This window comes from Stegostoma tigrinum, chromosome 10, assembly GCF_030684315.1.
Source record: "Stegostoma tigrinum isolate sSteTig4 chromosome 10, sSteTig4.hap1, whole genome shotgun sequence".
In the NCBI taxonomy this organism is placed as follows: domain Eukaryota; kingdom Metazoa; phylum Chordata; class Chondrichthyes; order Orectolobiformes; family Stegostomatidae; genus Stegostoma; species Stegostoma tigrinum.
In genome coordinates this window covers 18,032,413-18,051,983 of record NC_081363.1, presented here as the reverse complement: position 1 = coordinate 18,051,983, position 19,571 = coordinate 18,032,413, and the positions used below count along the sequence as shown (strand labels likewise).

At 40.7% G+C, this 19,571-nt stretch overlaps 1 protein-coding gene across 3 annotated transcripts in view; it reads left to right on the top strand.

The window, feature by feature from the left end:
• The window catches only part of fbln5 (fibulin 5), an 89,761-nt gene that overhangs the window by 15,755 nt on the left and 54,435 nt on the right, over positions 1–19,571 (top strand). For 2 of the 3 annotated variants that reach the window (XR_009446223.1, XM_048538223.2), the window contains exons 3-4: positions 1,025–1,073; positions 2,404–2,670. Coding sequence is in view for 2 of the 3 variants with exons in the window: in XM_048538223.2 (XP_048394180.1) it covers positions 1,025–1,073; positions 2,404–2,670 (316 nt within the window). In the remaining variant the exon portion in view is untranslated. The remainder of the gene's footprint in view (positions 1–1,024; positions 1,074–2,403; positions 2,671–19,571) is intronic. The other variant, XM_048538224.2, reaches the window with a different exon arrangement.

The window sequence follows — 19,571 nt, the reverse complement described above, 5'->3', positions numbered from 1 at the left end:
CATCAGAATATTGTACACAATTAACAGACAATTGCTCAATTGGATTGAAAGGCAATAGTGAAGTGTAAGGCTTATAAATGCTGGAATTAACCTTACTCACGTACACTGGTGCACATGCACTTAACAAAGGGCCTCCCCATTTGCAAGAAATGGGTTCATGGGTGCCTAGAAAATAGTCTACACATAATGTAGTTCGGGTACTAAATGTTCATTTGTGATCAACACATGTAGTAACTTCTACCTTTAAGATTTAATTGGTGTCTGTTAGAGTTGTGAAGGACAGATATTGACAAATGAGAAGAATTGTGCTTTTCATTGAGGGGAGCACTGCTTCAGCTTTGCCCATAGGGAAAATCCCTGAATGTCCCAACTATTATGCATTTTTGTTCTCCTGTTTGTATTTCCATTTTAATATCTGTGTGCAGTAAGTGGACTTGCTAAGACACTGATAATAGTTATTGAAATCCTGAAGGAACATGTTTTTGCACCAAGGAGGATGCACATTTTTTTTAAATGAAAAATTACCACAGATGAAATTAAACACCTAAATGCAAATCTGCATCAGAGTTTTAGTAATAATTTATGGGGACTTGGGAGTAAAGAGAATGACTTGAATAAAAATTGGCTGGTGAATGCCACAATCAGCAAATGAATATCCACTGCTTATTTTGATGCATGTTTTAAATAAGTGACGTGAAATAAATCGGATTGTTTTCACTGGAAAGATGACAGCTGAGAGGAAACCTGATAGAGGTAACAAAATTATGACAGCATAGATAGGGTGGATAGTCGGAGGCTTTTTCCCAGAGTTGAAGTTTCAATTACAAGGGGATTGGTCTGGATTGTTACATGAATGGGGAGGGGATAGAGGGATATGGACCGAAAAAGGGAAGAAGGTTTTTTTTAGTTTAGTCAGGGCATGATGATCAGCACATGCTTGGAAGGCGGAAGGGCCTGTTCCTGTGCTGTACTTCCTTTTTGTTCCTTTGTTCTAAAAGAATTGTTTTGTGGTGTTTATTTCCAGCAGTGTTCTGATGGATACCGTTTGGACCGTTCAACTGGACAATGCAGAGGTAAGACTTCTAGGATGCGTGTCTTATGACATGTTGTGAACATTCCTCTTACATGTTGAATTATATTGATGCAAAGTGATTGTTGTTTTCTTTTAAACTATCACGTTGGGAAAAGATCAAGCAATGGGGTGAATGAATGGTATTTTTCCTTGGATTTATTGGTTGAAAGACATCATAATGCCATTGAGCGTCTGTCTGGAGTTTGCACATTCTCCCCTTGTCTGCATGGTATTCCTCTGGATGCCCCAGTTTCCTCTCACTGTCCAAAGATGTGCAGGTTAGGTGGATTGGACATGCTAAAGTAGCCCTTTAGTGTCTAGATGGGTGAGTCATGGTAAATGTGGGGTAATGGAGATATGGTTAAGGGGGTGCCAGGACAGGGTGGTACGCTCTTTGGAGGGTCAGTATAAGTCTGATGGACTGAATGGCCTATTTCCACACTGTAGAGATTCTATGATTCTGTGATTTCATGATTTTAAGATGTCCAAAGTTTTTTGCCACCGATAAAGTACATTTGAAGTGTAGTCAGCACTGTAAAATAGACAAGTAGAGTGACACTCCACAATGGGGAATAAGATTCATAAACAGATATTCTGTTTAGTGACAAAAACAAAGTTGCTGGAAAAGCTCAGCAGGCCTGGCAGCATCTGTGAAGGAGAAAAACAGAGTTAACGTTTTGGGTCCAGTAACCCTTCCTCAGAACTGATAGTGGCTGGGGAAACGTGCAGAAAATAGGGAGGTGGTTGGGTAAGGGAATAAGTGACAGGATAGAGCCCAAAGAGACTTGGACACACGAAGGAGTTGCTAATGATGCTGAGCTTTTCCAGCAACTTTGTTTTTGTTCCTGATTTACAGCATCCACAGTTCTTTTGGTTTTAATTTAAAATAATCAATTTTTGACTGAGAGGTGAAATTGCTGTCACAGAACCAGCACAGGGCTAATACTTTGAGCAGGTGGAATGTTGACCAGCTCATAAGCCAACTGTTCTTCCACATTGTGCCGTAAAATTTTTAACCTCCATCTGAATCTGAAGAATTGACTGTGATTTATCATCACTACCAAAAGGTGGCACTCTGACAGTGCAACTTGTGCACACATGTGTGATGGCGCTGCTAAGGTCTATCAACATCTCACAAACCATGGCAGTGGCCTGGTCAATTAATCATTTTACCTTTTAAGAAGTAGAGAAGAAGAAGAGAGAGATCTTATTGTGCCAACCACTCAGGGACTCAATAAAACCAAGTGGCTGATAAGGGGAAGGAAATCCTTAAACAAGGTGATGAAGGTAACATGACTGATCAATTGTTCTTTTTCTTTAAATTTCCACAGATATTAATGAGTGCCAAACCATCCCGGATGCCTGTAAAGGAGATATGAGATGCATCAATCACAATGGAGGATACTTGTGCTTGCCAAGGACTGCTGCACTCGTCCTGGCAAATGGACCATCTAATCCCACATACCCTGCATCTTCACAAACAGGACGTTCTGAAACTTCAGTCTACCAACCAGCGTCAATACCCAGGTATCCTATTCCACCGAGATCTCTGGTCTGTCGTTTTGGCTACACCCTGGATGAGAATAACAACTGTGTGGGTATGTTGCTGCTTTAGTTACTAAGGGCTGCAAAAATGAACTTGCTCATTGCTCCCATCTTGATCTATCCTGTTTGTTCAATCTGGAAAAAATGTATTTTTTTCAAACTTTTTTTTAGTACCCTGTGTAGAACAGGCAAGAATAATGCACAAGAATATAATACAAAATCAATGACCTGACATATGCTTATGTAAAAATTGTGCAATCTTTTTACCTCGTGATGCAGGGAGAGGATAAACGTGAAGATATCCGAGCATCTGACAACCTCGAGATTAGTTGGATATAAAATGAATTAAATGACCCTTTTTGGCACTGATTGTCCTCGGTTCCAAAAATCTTTGAGATTTTTAGACCGGCGCTGATCCTGAGCACACCTTTACTGCACTCGCCAATAGCCAGTGAGGTCTGATGGTTTAGATTAGTTGTATAGCCACAGGGCTGTATGTGTTACTATCTCAGCTCCTGGGCTTGCATTAGAAGTGTGCCAAGAGATCTGCTGGCAAAATGCACCTTACATGTGCCATGCTTGTCTGGTGCCTTTGGGTCCTCAGACGAAAATCTCCCATTTAGACACTTTGACCATGATGGCAAGTGAATGAACGGGGACTTTGCCAAGCTGTATACAATGTTAAATGGGACAAGGAAAGGTCATGCAGACAAAGCAGAAAGTGAGTTGAGGACTGATATCAGGAAAAGACTTTTCCAGCAGAGAATAATTAATACCTGGGATGGTTTTTGTTATGGAACAGCAGAGACAATGTCTCTAGTGGTATTTTATTGGCTTTTAGAATCTGTGATAATAGATAATAGATTTTCTGCCTTAATTAATTGGTTCATAGGTTATCCCGTAACTCGTTTTCAGCTGTTGACACTTTACTCATACCATTTGACACTTTTGATCACCTGCAAAGACTTGTTAATCAGCCTATCAACACTCTACTCACCCTGTTTGTATGTATCCATTGACACCATTGACCTGGAATTATCTCTCCATTATCCCTCCGCCTACAAATTCTGTGCCTGTGCGCTTCTGCCACTTCACCTGATGAAGAAGCAGCACTCCAAAAGCTTGCAATTTCAAATAAACCTATTGAACCATAACCTGGTGATGTGAAATTTCTGACTTTGTCCACCTCAGTATAACACTGGCACCTCCACACAATAGGGAAGGAAACCAGGGTTTCTCTGGAAGAATGTAAAACATACCATATTTATTTATTGCGTGTACCTACACATTAATGGTTATAAGATGAAATCATTTTAACTAATTATTTAGCCGATACTGTTGAGTTGCTTTCTTGAATACAAAGGAGTGGCTTGCTGGGCCACATTCGAGGACATCTAAAAGTCAGTGATATTGCTGTAGATCTGAGGCCTGTTTTAGGCCATATGAGGGAAGGGCAACAGATTTCCTTCTCCAAAGGACGTTAATGAACTCTATGGGCTTTTAATGATAAAACAGTAGTTCCATAGTAATTATTACTGATACAGTTTATTCAGATTTATCTAACTAACCAAATTCAAACTCCATAGCTGCCATAGTGAGATTTTAAACCTGTTGCCTTAATCTAATTATGAATCCAAGCCTCTGAATTGCTATTCCATTCATATAACTTACACAATATAGTACTCCCAATGAGACTGTACACTATTGGTCTAATGTAGTTTTAAAGCATTTCTTTTGATGTGGGTTAAATTTACACATAGGCCAGCTGGGTGTGCATGGAAGGTTTCTTTCCCTAGAAGATATCAGCAAAACAATTGGGTTCTGTACACTTTAATACTTTTGTACTTTACCAGACTGTATCAGGAAGAAGGGAAAGTTGAAATTGATTTAAGCACCTTATCTATATTTCTGTTTGCTCGTGGCACAATGACTGTTAGCAAATTGTTTGTTGCTTACTCATGATTTCTTCCAATGAGAATGAAAGAAAAGCAGCTGTTTTAATGATTTGGTATTCAATTATGGAACAAAAATAGCTGCACAGAAATTTTGTTTCTGTCACATTGATTACCGTAGCCGATGGTACTTAAATACTTAACATTAATTGGCATTCCTAAGGGAGGACCTTCTTCTTTACTTGCTTGTTTGCTACAACTGAATAGCTCGCAAGCTGCTTTCACAGGACATTGGGGTCAGCCACACTGAAGTAGAATGGGAGTGGCATGTGGACTTGTCTTGGATGTGAGGTGATCTTTGTTAAAGGTCATTAAGTCATTTTTTACAATCCAAAAGCTTCATGATCACTTAGACAAATAATTTCTAAAACTGAATCTAACTTTTTAACTGAAGGCAAGTGAAATTGTAGCTGTTATTTATGCAGCTCTATATTCCATTCTTACTTAATTTTCACACTTTTGTCAAGTAACTGTGATTGAGAAAAGAATGTAGCATCAGATAAGCTGGTAGGAAACTTCAGTTATGTGGATGGATTGGAGAAGTTGGGACTGTTTTCCTTGAGAAGAGAAAGTTGAGCGGAGACTTGATAGACATTTTCAAAATTGTGAGGTATCTGGACAGTGGGAAGAAAACTGTTGATGAACGGTTAGGGATTAAGAGGACATAGATTTCAGGTAATTTCCAGCAAAACAAAATGGAGATACAAAGAAAAATATTGTCACCCAGTGAATGGTTATGACCCATGATACACTGCTTGAGAACATGATGGAGGTTGATTCAATTGAAGCATTCAAGAGTGAGTTGGATTGTTGTCTGCAAAAGAAGAAAGTGCAGAGCAATAGGAAGATAGTGGACAAGAAGCCTGAGGTGAGTTGTTCATTCAGAGAACCAGCATCACCGTGAAGGAATGAATAGCCTCTTCATGTGCACTACAATGCTTGGATTCTATTTTACCTGATTTTGTATTCTCAAAACTGATTGAACAACTTCCATATGAATCTTAGAGGATTAATTATGCTGCCAAAACTATTTCACTTTTCATTTGTTGATGGCCATCTTAGTGAACCTAACAAATTTGCTTCAAACGTGTCCCCCACCCCATCCCACACACCTCACCTCACCTGTGGACATGGTATTTACAGGGCTTGGGAAGTAATGGCTCTAACAGCTTTTAGTTCCTGGAAAATGTTGTAAACAATAATAAAGACAGGCTGTGCATTCACATACAGTAATATTGTTCATAATCCTTAGATCATCCGAAAACAATTTGAAGGCAATAAGTTTTCCTATTGTAATGCGTAAAATAGAAGCAAAGCAGCCAATTTATACAACTGTAAGCTCCTAAAACCAACATTATGACAATGATCAGATAGTGTATTTATAGTGATGGCGTTTGAGATGTAAATGTAGGTCAGAACACCAGAAGGCAAAACGTATCTACGTGTGTCGGTATTTTTATTTTTGATATGCTATTACAGTAACAAATTCAAAGCTTGGTCTTGGTAATTTTGGACAACTGTTTAATTTTCTTCCTTTGAAGATTCTCGGGACATCAGGGTGCATGCATGCCAGGTCACAAAAGAAGCAAATCTTGTCCATGAGGGATTTCCTTAGGAGATAGGGTTTTGCTATGGGTCCTGGAATGGTTGGTGGCTTCTCAAGGGCAATTAGGGACAGGAGATAAATTCTAACCCAGCCATTGATGGCCCCCTATGAATGGATTAAAAAAAAATGTAATGACTGTTTCAGAGACTTTCAGAGGAATATGAGTTAAGCATGTGCTATAGCTAATGTATACTTACAGTATAGGGTTTGACTTATAAAGAAATGCTGGATAGGCTGGGACTTTTTTTAATGGAGAGTAGAAGGTTGAAAGGTGATCTTACAGGAGTTCATAAAATAATGAGGGGTACAGATAGGGTTAATGGCAGTTGTCTTTTCCATAGGCTGGAGAATTTCAAGATTAAGGGGCACATTTTTAAGGTGAGAGGAGAGAAATTTTAAAAAGACATTAGGGCATATTATTTTTGTACACAGAGGACGGTCTGCATGTGGAATGAACTGCCTGAGGAATTGGTGGATGTGGGTACAAATACAATGTTTAAAAGACATTTGAATAAGTATGTGAAAAGGAAAGGTTTGGAGGGATATGGGCCAGGAGCAGACAGGTGGGACTAGTTTAGCGAGGGATTATGTTTGGCATGGACTGGTTTGACTGAAGGGCCTGTTCCCCTGCTGTATGGTTCTATGACTATAGCTTTCAAATCTGTGTTGTTTATTACTACTGATGAATTGTTGGGGTAAATTCACTGGAAGGCTGTTGTGCATTTGCTAGTCCTTAATAGGGGTACATCTCCTGAACAGCCAGGTGTGTTTTAATATATAAAAATATTAAATGCTAAGAATTCTGCCACAATGAGACTATCTTGCTATATTAAGTGCAGCTTAATAGGTGTGTAACCCATTGAGTATGCATAACTGGTTTTGTCCAAGATAAGCAGAACATTTACACTCTACAGCTAGCAAGTTGAAATCCATGTTATGCAATTGTTGCTTTTTGGATGATGTTTTTATTTGTTCTGGGTTGGCATGGTAGCATTTCTCAACCAACAACTTGTTGACTTGAAGATAACATATTGGTCCATGAATGTTATTTGGCCAGATAAATATGAAAATATTCTTGTCGCAAAGATCATGAGAAAGTATCTTTGTATCTAAGATGGTGGTCTTTTACTAAATTCTCTGAAGGTACACAAGATGGAATATATAATACTTGAGTTATTTTTGGCCAACTTGTCCTGACACATGTGAATCTATTAAATTTTAAGAGTAATGTAGATTGACATTATGCCCAATAGCCCCTGAAAGCATGTGTGGGAGCATTCTGAGTTCACTAATGCATAACAGTTAAGGCACAAAAATAAACACAATATCAGAGATTAAAATGTTACTGTTGCAATCGCCTCACTATCAAATTCCCAGAGAGTGGGCAGATACAGATTGGGATGAAGCTGAATTCACACTGTAATATGTTGGCTGACTGGGTGATCCTGCACTGTTGTAGAGTAACAAATTAGGCTTAAAATGGTCATGCTTTAAGGTAATTGCTTCACTTTACATTTCAAATGTTCCTGATTTCTCATTTTGCTTGGATTTTAGCCATGAGAAGAAGAAAGGTGCCATCACAAAGCAATTTCCTTGTGCTATAAAGAGCATTGTAGATTGAGTTTGTGGAGGTTCTTTTTCAGCTGCCCAGGGGTAGTCTTTTCTGGCTCAGTGTGTGTGAGATTAAATGATTGTTATAAACAAAATGTCATGGAACATCTCAATGTTATCCCATTCAATAGTTTCAATTTGAGGAGTTATTAATTACAGTGAAGCTCGATTCACAGGTGACAAATGAGGCATTGTGTGCCCTTCAGGAACATTGTTTAGACTATTACACAGCACTATCCACATCTGAAGGAATGAAGGTAATTTATAGGTCTACATTCTGTACAACTGGGTAGATGTGAGGGTAACGTAGGCAGATCTTGATGGTGTATAACTGATGAGTGCAAGTTCCCAGCCTTTGATATTCCATCACCTTTTCATTTACATTGATTTCCTTTGAAATAGGCTAATTGTGAGAAATGATAAGAAGGTGCTGACTTGCAATTTTTACGCTGCTTTAAAACTCTATTTGTTCTTTGAAACCTGTGCATTGTAATTTAATTCATTCAACAATCTAACATTTTTGTGTAGGAAAGGCTGGCCACAAATTAGCACATATGGATTCTGGTTAGGATATGTTGAACTTGCTGTAAAGGCACCAACAAGGCTAAGGCAGTGTGCCTTCTGCCAACTTGCAGGACTAACATCGCTGTATAAATGGCAATATGGATGTCCATCAGTTACTAAACCTGGCAGCAAAGAAATAAATCTTGGCCTAGAGATTCTGCTGTGTGCATTTCTGAACTGGCAGAGGCCACAATCCCTGATTAGTGATTAAGATTTTCGATAGTGGCTTCACAACCATCTTATTCAATATGGCAGCTGGAGAATATCCAGCTGGAAATGTGCACCTTGCCTGTGAAATTGGAGGCCAAAAGATCTATTTCCATCCAAGTGATTAGATTTCCAGGTCCTTTATCCTTCTACAACAATCCAGAATAACAAAACACTTCTTGTAACACACTAATAACAGGCTTAGAAGAAGGTAAATATTCAGGCCTGGATGAAATTTGTCCCACGTTGTTGAGCGCAGGAAGGCAGGAAATAGCAGAGATGTTGGCAGTAATTTTCAATTCCTCCCTGGCCACAGAAGAGGTGTTAGGGGACGGCTGACGAACTATTATTCAAGAAGGGTGCAAGGGATGAACCTGGAAACTATAGGTCAGTCAGTCTAAACTTGGTGTTGGGGAAATGATTTGAAGGAATGCTGAGTGGCAGAATTAATCTAAACTTAGAGAGGCAAGGATTAATCAAAAACAGTCAGTATGGTTTTTTTTTCAGGGGAAGATCATGTCTGATGAACTGGATTGAATGTTTTAAAGAGAAGTACAACGTGTGTTAATGAAGGCAATGCATTTGACATGGTCCATCTGGACTTCAGCAAGACTTTTGATAAGGTCTGTTATATAGCAAGGTAGTCTTATTGTGGCAGAATTCTTAGCGTTTAATATTTTCATGTATCAATACACACCTGGCTGGTCAGGAGATCTAAACCTATTAAGACTATCAAAGACGGAACAGCCTTCCCAGTGATTTTGCATCAACAAATCATCAGTTATAATAAACAGCACAGATTTGAAAACTATAGTCATAGAACCATACATCATGGAAACAGACCCTTCAGTCAAACAGTGCATGGTAGACTGATGGTTAAGGTAAGAGCTCATGGTATCTGAGGAAATTTGGCTAATTGGATCCAGAATTGGCTGAATGACAGGAAACAGAGGGTGTTGTTGAGGGGTGTTTTTGTGACAGGAAGCCTGTGTCCACTGGGGTGCCACAAGGATCAGTGTTGGAGCCCTTGCTATTTGAGTTTTATATAAAAGATTAAGACTTGAACTAAAAGGATATGAAAATTGGTGGGTGTTAAATATTGAGAAAAGCCTTAAATTACAAAAGGATATAGGTGGGCTGATCAGAATTCAATCTGGACTAATGTGAGGTGGTGCAATTGGGGCAGGCCACACGAGACAAGGGAGTATGTGATGAATAGTAGGGCCGCGGCAAGTAATGAATATCAGAGGGACCTTAGTGTGCATCTGCAGCAGTTCCTTATGGTAGTGCAACAGGTAGAGAAAGTGGTTGAGAAGGCATATTGGATATTTGTCCTTATTAGCTGAGGCATAGATTTTAAGAACAGGGAAGTTATGCTGTAATTGTCTAAAAAGTTGTTTAGGCCACAGATAGAGTATTGTGTGCAGTTCTTTAATCTATAATATAGGAGGGATGTGATTGATCTGGAGAAGGTGCAGAGGAGATTTACCAGGATGTTGCCTGGGCTAGAGAGTTTTCATTATGAAGAGAGAAGAAACAGACTTGGATTGGAACAGAAAAGATTGTGGTGGGACATGATTGAGATGTGTAAAATGCATAGGGGCATGAATAGAGAAGTTTTCCCCTTTGTGGAGGCATCAATGACTGGGTACATAGATTTAAGATAATGGACAGGACGTTTAGAGATGTAGGGAAGTTTTTTTTTCACCCAGGCGGTGGTGAGAATTTGGAACTTACAACCAGTAAGAGTGTCAGAGGAAGAATCCCTCATCATATTTAAGATATATTTACATGTGCATTTGTGATGCCAAGGCACGTGAGGCTATGGGCAAAGTGTTGGAAAGTAGAATTAGAATAGTTTGGTGGTTGGTTTTGACTGGCACAGAATTGAAGGACCAACGAGCCTCTTTTTTGGTGCTGTATACCTTTATGACTCTATGACCACTACTCATACCTCCAGCTAACTACAGGGGTATAGGAAAATTGTACACCCGATAGAGGAGGGTGGATTTCATAAAATTCTTAACCTGCTGGAGAAGAAAGCATTTAAAGTATGACACTTAGACTTTCGGTTCTCGAAGTCATTGCTACACACTGACCTTAGAGGTTTCAACACAGACAGGAAAAATTAGAGAAAATGTAGACCTTGGGTTTCATGAAACAAAAACAGAAATTGCTGGTGAAATTCAGCAGGCCTGGCAACATCTGGAGGAAGAAAGCGCCGTTAACATTTTGAGTCCATTGACCATGGATTTAAAGATTGGTGCCAAAGATTCAAAGTAGGATGAGAGGGAGAATGTTTTTTTCCACACTGCGTGCTTATGAACTGGGACTCTCTCCCTATATGAGTGGAAGAAATAGGAATAGTGAATGAGTGCAAAGCACTTGAAGGGAATAAATTTCCAGGGCTGCAGGGCTAGAGTAGAGGATGGGAATGATTGGATTGTTTGACAGTCAGCATGAACCCAATGGGCTGAATCCCTTCCTCTGTACAGTCATGACTCAATGATTTTATCACAGTAAGAGTCCCTGGCATAAGGTATAGAAGTCGAATGAACCTGATAGTAAACTCTCAAATCATTCACTTATTCAGTCACTCACGTGCTCGATCACTCACATTGTCATGCCACCCTGGGTTGGATGTACAAACACCAGCAATGGTGCAGTGAACTTCAGGTATGCGCAGGAGGCTAGGAGTGACCCGGCGTGGTAGGGCTGGGGGACTTAACAGGATTGAGAAATGGGCAACTCAGTTATACAATGCTTGTGTAATTCCAGACATTTTCCTTTATAATAGAAAAAAAATCCATCAGCTATGATAAGATTAACACAGGTATGAAAGAGCAAATACTTCATGAGTGCTGCTGGCACCAATCATCCTTGCTGATCCTTGGCAGCAGGAACGCCTGGATTCTGTTGTCAAGGATGATATCTTTTATTTAGACTCTGGGCAGAACGTTTGCTGAAAATAAATGAGTTTTAGATTGGTGCACACTACTGTTCACAACCCATTGGTAAAATAAAGAAGCCCTTTGAGAGAAAAAAAATGCTGCTACAGAGTGAATAATTATTAGCCCATGTAAAAGGGCAAATCAGTAATGTCTTGCAATGTTGCACAAGAAGGCTAATTGAAAAACGAGAATAATATCTATTTTTCCTCATCAAAATGGGCCTCAGTTTGGGATTGTTAATGTTGAAGTACAAGATCAGCCATGATCTTCTTAAATTGCAATAGATGACTTGAATGGTCAATTTTTTAAAAAAATCATTCATGGGATGAGGGTGTTGCTGACCAGGCAGAATTTATTGCCCATCCCAAATTGCTCAGAGGGCAGTTCAGAGTCAACCACATTGCTGTGGGTCTGGAGTCACATGTAGGGCAGACCAGGTAAGGATGGCAATTTCCTTCCCTAAAGGACATTAGTGAACCAGATGGGCTTTTCCAACAATCAACAATGGATTCATGGTCATCATTAGATTTTTAATCCCAGGTACTTTACTAAATTCAAATTCCACTATCTGCTGCGGTGGGATTTGAACCCAGGTCCCCAGAACATTATTTGGGTCTTTTGATTAACAGTCCAGTGATAATACAATTAGGCCATTGCCTCCACAAATGACTCCTTCCCACTCTAATTTCTTATGATATCACCTCTGACAAGGCAGTTGTTACCATTTTGAAAGGGGGGGTGGTGACTTATTTAATATGCAAAACATAGGAACTCATGCACCATAAAACAGATCAGTTCCAGGGGCAATAGAACTGAAGAGACTCGAAGAAGGTATGTTTTGATATTATTTTTTGTAAAGCGCAGAATGGAGTTACTGCATGTTTGATTTGCATCAACCTGCAAGGTGCTGCTGATTTAGTCTTGATTGCCACACAAGGAGCTATTGCTGGAGTTTCAGCTGGCCTGCTTTGTCCTGTATTTGCTGCTCTACATTGGGCAGCTGAAGTGCAGACTAGGTGGCTGCTTTTCAAAACACCTCCATCTGTCTTTAGCAGTGACCCAGAGTTTCCTGTTGCCCGCCAGTTTAATATGTCACCATGTTCCCTGGTTAATATCTCTGCCTTGGGCTTGCTACAATGCTCCAGCCAAGTTTAGCACAAACTGGATGAACAACACCTGGGGGCTGTGCAACTGTCAGGATTCAATATCAAGATCAGCATTTCTAAGGCTTGAGCACTTTCTCCCATATCTTTACCCCAACCCCACACGTCAGGCCTTGTCATCACATGGGCTGCTATCACAAATATGTAGTTGGCCACTAACAGTCCCCGTTAGCAGCTATTCATTCTCCCAGGCTGACCTTTACCCTCCCCATGTCTACCCATCTGTATTTCTCTCTCTGTGATGTCCTCATCCACCTATCGTTTACACCTCCCCACTCTCCCAACCACCCCATCTTTAAAATATATACCAGCTTTTTCCCAGTTATAATTAGTTCTGAAGAAAGGTCACTGGACCTGAAATGTTAATTCTGCTTTCTCTCCAACAGGGTGCTGCCAGACCTGCTGAACTTTTCCAGAAATTTTATTTTTGTTTCTGACTTCCAGCATTTGTAGTTCTGTTTTTACCCTGAATCTGCCTTGCGGGGGCTGTCATTGACCAGAAAGTCAAATGGATGCATTATATAAATACAATGGCTACAAGAGCAGGTCAGAGACAAGGAATACTGCAGTAAGTAATTCACCTCCTGATTCCATAATCCTGTCCGCCATCTACAAAGCACAAGTCCAGGAGTGTGATGGAATACTGATGAGTATTGTTTGACGTGTGCAGCACCAACAACACTTAAGAAGTTTGACACCATCCAGAATAATGCTGCCTGCTTGATTGGCACCTCAACCATAAGCATCCTGTCTCTCCACCGCTGATGCTCAATAACAACAGTGTGTACTATCTACAGTATGCAAAAGATCAACAGACAGCACCTTCCGAATCCATGACTTCTTCCACCTAGAAGGACAAGGGCAGCAAATAATGAGAACATCACCACTTGCGAGTTCACCTCCAAGCCACTCACGACCCTGACTTGTAAATGTATCACAATTGCTTCACTGTCGCTGGGTCAAAATCCCAGAATTCCCTCTCTAATGGTATTATAGGCCTACCTACAGCACATAGACTACAGTGGTTAAAGAAGGAAACTTACTGCCACTGAGGACTTCGAGGGATGGGCTATGAATGCTGACCAGCCATGGATGCTGATGTCCCCACAAGTAGAGAAAAAAACATTCGCGCACCATCCTTTCCTTGGTGGTTGATGCACTTGTCCTTGTGTTGAACAAAAGTCCTTGGAATTATTCCCTCTCTCAGATTTGTTATTTCTGTTCTGCAATGTTGAAGCTAGTCAATACAGAGTCTTCTGAATTTACTTTTGCAGCCACCTTCCCATCTGACTGGTGTGTTTTCATGCATTTGAAACAACTCATAGTTCATTCACCATCAGTAAGTAGCTGTCCTACCCTGAGCTTATTTATCTTGGCCACCTGGAGAGAACAGAAAACCAGGAACTGAAACACTGCAAACTTAAAACACATGCCACCCACTGGAAACAGCCACTTGAAGGTATTCTTCAGCTTTCAGATGGTAAAAAGTCTGCATGATGCTACAAGGCAACAAAAAATTAAGAGCTGAACTAAAGATCCAGAGATCCTAGTTTCAAATCCCACCATGTTGTATTGAGAATTTGCATTTTAAAATAATCTGGAATTTAAGCTGGCAATAGCAACCCGGAAATACCTACGTGTATACTCACTATCAGAATAGATCAGGGTCAACTCAGAGTTCTCCCAATTTAGGCTGATGTTGGTTCAGTTTAGATTAGAGATCATATTCTTACCAGGGAAAATTGAAGTAGAACTGACATTAAGAGAGTAGGAGCCTCGAGAGAATTGAGAATGGTATAGCTTTGATGTCTTTTGAATTTAATGCCAATTTTCAACCTCAGATAGTAGCTCCACATACAAGCAAAATGCTGTAGATGCTGAAAACCTGAAAGGAAACGTGTTCGATCAAAGGTAAAATATCAAAGATGACAGAAATCTGAAACAAACACAATACATGCTGGAGAAATTCTTCAGGTCTGAGAGCATGTCTGGAGGGTCAATCAGAATTAATGTTTCAGGTCTGATATGACTGTTTCTCAGAATGGTCAATAGTTCAGGCAGGATCTTTGGAGAGGAAGACAGCAATAAAGTTCCAGGTCTGTAACCCTACAGGAAAACTAGAACAAGTTAGAGATGCTGTAGGTTATGAGCATGTGGAGAGGAAGGAACTATAGTGGAGAGGCAGAGAACACAAGGAAGATCTGTGAGAGGGTGGAAGGCAGGAGAGATGAAGTGACAAAAGGGGTGATGTTGCAAAGATGTTATTGGAAGAAGCAAAACACAAGATGGCTTTAGAGGACTGCGTCCCTAGACCTGAAAGTTTAATTCTGCTTTGTTCTCACCGATGCTGCCAAGCCAGAGTTTCTCAACAATTTCTGTTTTTGCTTCAAAATTTCCAGCTTCTGCAGTTCTTTGTTTTGTTTCCATTACCAACAGCAGCTGTCTTACCACATGGAAGCAATGAACAATTGAACTCAGTGCTGAGCCCATAAAACTGCGAAAGTGCTTCGCCAAACAGTGAGTGTTGTTCTACAACCTCATATGGAGTTTCATTATAAGCAAGGTCAGGTTTGGGGTGGACACTAATATCTTTGATAACTAAAAGCTCAAGATCACAGTTGCAGCCTAAATGGGGGCTTTCTACAAAGCCAGTCAATGTTTAACCTTCCCAGTGTAGATCAGACCATTTCATGAGCAATAAATGAATACAACATACTAAATTGAAAGAAATGCAAATAATCATGATTTCACATGAAGGCATGTTTCTGGGTGCTGCATTGTGGAAGGGAGGAGATAAAGGGACAAGCCTCCTTCCTCACCCCCACCCCAGGCCCCCAGAAGTCTTTCCACATCAAGCAGATGTTCACCTGCACATCTGCCTTCATGGTATACTGCATCTGCTGTACCCGTTGTGGCCTCCTCTACAGTGGGGAAACCAAACGGAGGCTTGGGGACCGCTTTGCAGAACACCTACGCTCGGTTCGCAATAAATAACTGTACCTCCCAGTCACAAACCATTTCAACTCCCCTTCTCATTCCTTAGATGACACGTCCATCCTGGGCCTCCTACAGTGCCACAACGATGCCACCCCAAGGTTGCAGGAACAGCAACTCATATTCCGCTTGGGAACCCTGCAGTCCAATGGTATCATGTGGACTTCACAAGCTTCAAAATCTCCCCTCCCCGACAGCATCCCAAAACAGCCTAGCTTGTCCCCGCCTCCCTAACCTGTTCTTCCTCTCACCTATACCCCCTACCACCTCAAGTCACACGCCCATTTCCTCCCTACTAACTTCATCCCGCCCCCTTGACCTGTCCGTCCTCCGCGGACTGACCTATCCCCTCGCTACCTCCCCAACTTCACTCACCTTTACTGGCTCCATCCCCAACTCTTTAACTTGTCTGTCTCCTCTCCACCTATCTTCTCCTCTATCCATCTTCGATCTGCCTCCCCCTCTCTCCCTATTTATTTCAGAACCCTCTCCCCCTCCCCCTTTTCTGATGAAGGGTCTAGGCCCGAAACGTCAGCTTTTGTGCTCCTAAGATGCTGCTTGACCTGCTGTGTTCATTCAGCTCCACACTTTGTTATCCCAGGTGTTGTATCTCACCTACTTGCCCAGGAAGATCGCATTGTATACATAATTTCCACCATTGCTATACCATGCGGGGAATTAAGTTCTCTGTGTGGATCCCATCAGGATATTTTAGAGATCTTTTCATCTTTTGCACCCTGTACAGTTTAGGAATTACTGAAGAAGTGCGCACCTTGCTGGTAGCTAATGTACTACTTCTATTGTTGCTGTTGAACCTCAGGATTTCACTGTTTGAAACATTCCTTTTAGGGGTTACTTTCTTTATAGGGCATTGTCTCTGTCAGTGGGGGAGATGCAAGAGTAGTTTTCGTCAGAATGAGAAGTTATTCATAAGTGAGGCAGTGAGACCTTTCCAGCATAATTTTGGTTGGGACTCATGTTGTGTCAAGAGTTTACCCCTTTTAACTCCCCACCATCTGATGTTTTTTCTGAAGGGATTGATTGCTTCTGCAGTACCTTTTATTTCCTCTAAATGCCATAAGTTAGAAATAATCTAATTTATGGCACTTAACCTAAAATGCTGTCATTTCATCGAGTGCATTCCCTCCTGCTCTCTATCTGGTTGGTGAACCGATAGATGGATGCATCATTACTCATGACTGCAGAGTACAGTGGTAAAACATAACACCTCGGACGTATATTTTCATAACAATTTATGTTCTATTTCAATACGAACAATGTAACAATATCGAATTGGTATTCCTCAAATGAGGGGACAGACAGTGAGAAGTTGCATTTGGCTCCATCAAAGATAACTTCACAGACAAACCTGACATCTGTATGTGCACTTTCGGCCAATAGTGAGCAGGAGTGGGGGATTAGTCCTCTTGCTAGATTGTAGGCTTTAAGGTCTGCAGTGGTGCTCCAACAACAACCCCAGCTTTGTTTTTCAGACGCAATTAAATGTGCGAAATGTTCTAAACAATTCCAACGGCCCTTCTTCAAAACATTCCATTCTGAAAAAGAGTCACCGGACTTGAAATGTTAACTTTGTTTTCTTTCCACAGATGCTGCCCGACTGCTGAGTTTCTCCAGCAATTTCTGTTTCCCTTTTAGGTTTCCAACATCCACAGTGCTTTGTTATAGTTTAGCTGGAAAACAGGTTTCTTTGAGAAAAATGTAGGGTTACCAGCTCTGATCAGATGTATTACTGGAGGTGTCATAACATGAGCTCCTGTTACATCTGCTCTGTCCCCACATTCTTCCCTTTGGTCCATTTTCCAGACAGAAGTCTTCCCACTGTCAATTAGAAAGCACCAGGTACTTATTTAACAATTGGATTGACTGTTGTGAAATAGTCCTTAATTCCCCATTGCCAGTACTTTTATATCTAATCAGAGGAAGAGCTTAAAGAAAAGGGAGCAGAAACCAATTTTATCTCTGTCTCTGTGGCTTACCTTCACTGGTGTCTGCAGTGTGGTGCTGAAGATTAATCTTCAACTGCAGGCTCTAGGACAATGCTGTCGAGATGGCTATCTCAAAGAGAGATCTATTGCTTATTAAAATTCCTTGTAACTTTTTGAAAGTTGTTCCATTGCCTCCTACAGATTCCTTCATGCAACCAAATACCAACTAGCACAGTGAGTAATAGTACAAAACAGCTAAGTTCCAATAGAAGCGAACATCTGCCCAGCCTATGCCAATCTGTTACCAAGGCATATTAAGCTGTCCCAAACTTTATTGAGCAGTATTGTTCCATACATGCTTCTAAGGGTGATACAAGTGATCAGCTGCTCCTTTTGCTCATTTACTTCAACCCACTCCCCATGGAAAGCAACGAACCTTTATTCCATGTTACTTGGGGTTGATTGTGCCTACCTTGTCTAGCCACAGCATCTTCAATATGGTGTTGGTCAACTTCCTACTCTGTTAGCATCATCTGATCAAGCCTCTGGTCTTTTGAAATGCCCAGAGTTAACCCTGGCTAGAATAAGCAAACTGCCGCCTTATGATGTACTTGGGATGGTTTTTTCCTGCAGGCAGTGGAACTGGAGAGGCCCATTAAAGTTAAGTGTTGAATTATTTTTGTAGGCCCCAGAGGAAGAATTCACATTTGGAACAGATGTTGAGACCGTTGAAGCCAAATTCTCTGAAGTGTGAGACTTTAACTGGAACCAGGTGGCCTCTGTTAGCATTGGCTGACAGCCATCACTGGCCCAGAGTGAGTGTAAAGTAGGCTTTTACGTGCGAATGTAACAATCTACAATATGCTTTGGGATTGATCTACATAGGCACTTGGTGCCTTCTACAATTTTAATCTTTATTTTGATGAATTCCACTGACTGTAGTAATGATTTCACTCTGTAACAATGCCTATTATTTATATCTTGCAGCAACAATGCAAATTATTTTGTGAACAAATCCAAAAAAGGAATCTCTTTCGCATTCAGAAACTACATGAATCTGTTGTTCTTAATCTTCTTTCTGGCAAAAATATAAAGTTTCATTTGAACACCCTAACACTTGGTTGACTCACACCTCAGTTTTAGTTACAAGGATTAGAGCTTGTCAGTACTGGAGCAGTCGAGTTGCTTTCAATCTTCCCTAAAGTTTCAATCTTGCAGGCAATACTACATACAGTGGCGCAAATATGAGTGTAAAATAAGCTGATGGATTTACAGAGCTCACCAATGCCTTCAAGGGCTGAGCAAATAAATGCTGGCCTCTCTGCAAACACCAATGTCCTGTGAACAAATGTTAATAAAGGGTGTGAGATAATGGGAACTGCAGATGCTGGAGAATCCGAGATAACAAAGTGCGGAGCTGCATGAACACAGCAGGCCAAGCAGCATCGTAGGAGCACAAAAGTTGACGTTTCGGGCCTAGACCCCCGAAAAGTTGGCTTTTGTTCTCCTAAGATGCTGCTTGGCCTGCTGTGTTCATCCAGCTCCACACTTTAATAAAAGGTGTGCTCCTTCTTCTACGTTCCTGAAATTGCTCATTCAGAGTGGGATATGGATCAGGAGAGTGGCAAGGTATTTGTTCAGCCACTAAGAAGTATTCCTTTGGCAGAGCCAGTGCCCTCTGGAATAGGTTACAAGGGATACTAGATTCCCTCTAGTCTTTCAAAAGAAAGCTAGGCAACTTCCTGACACAGAAGGCTATGATTACCTGGAATTTAATAAAAATTAGCTGGGATTAAAAGAGAAAATTGTTTACTTCAATCACCCAGAGATTTGCTTGACCATTGAAGTAAGTTAGAGAGGAATTTGTGTTTTTCTTTATTGGTCTTGTGCTGGAAGATTGAGTAATTTAGGGTTGATGGTAAGGTCATCGAATTGTAATGTGTCTGGTATTAAGAGTTTT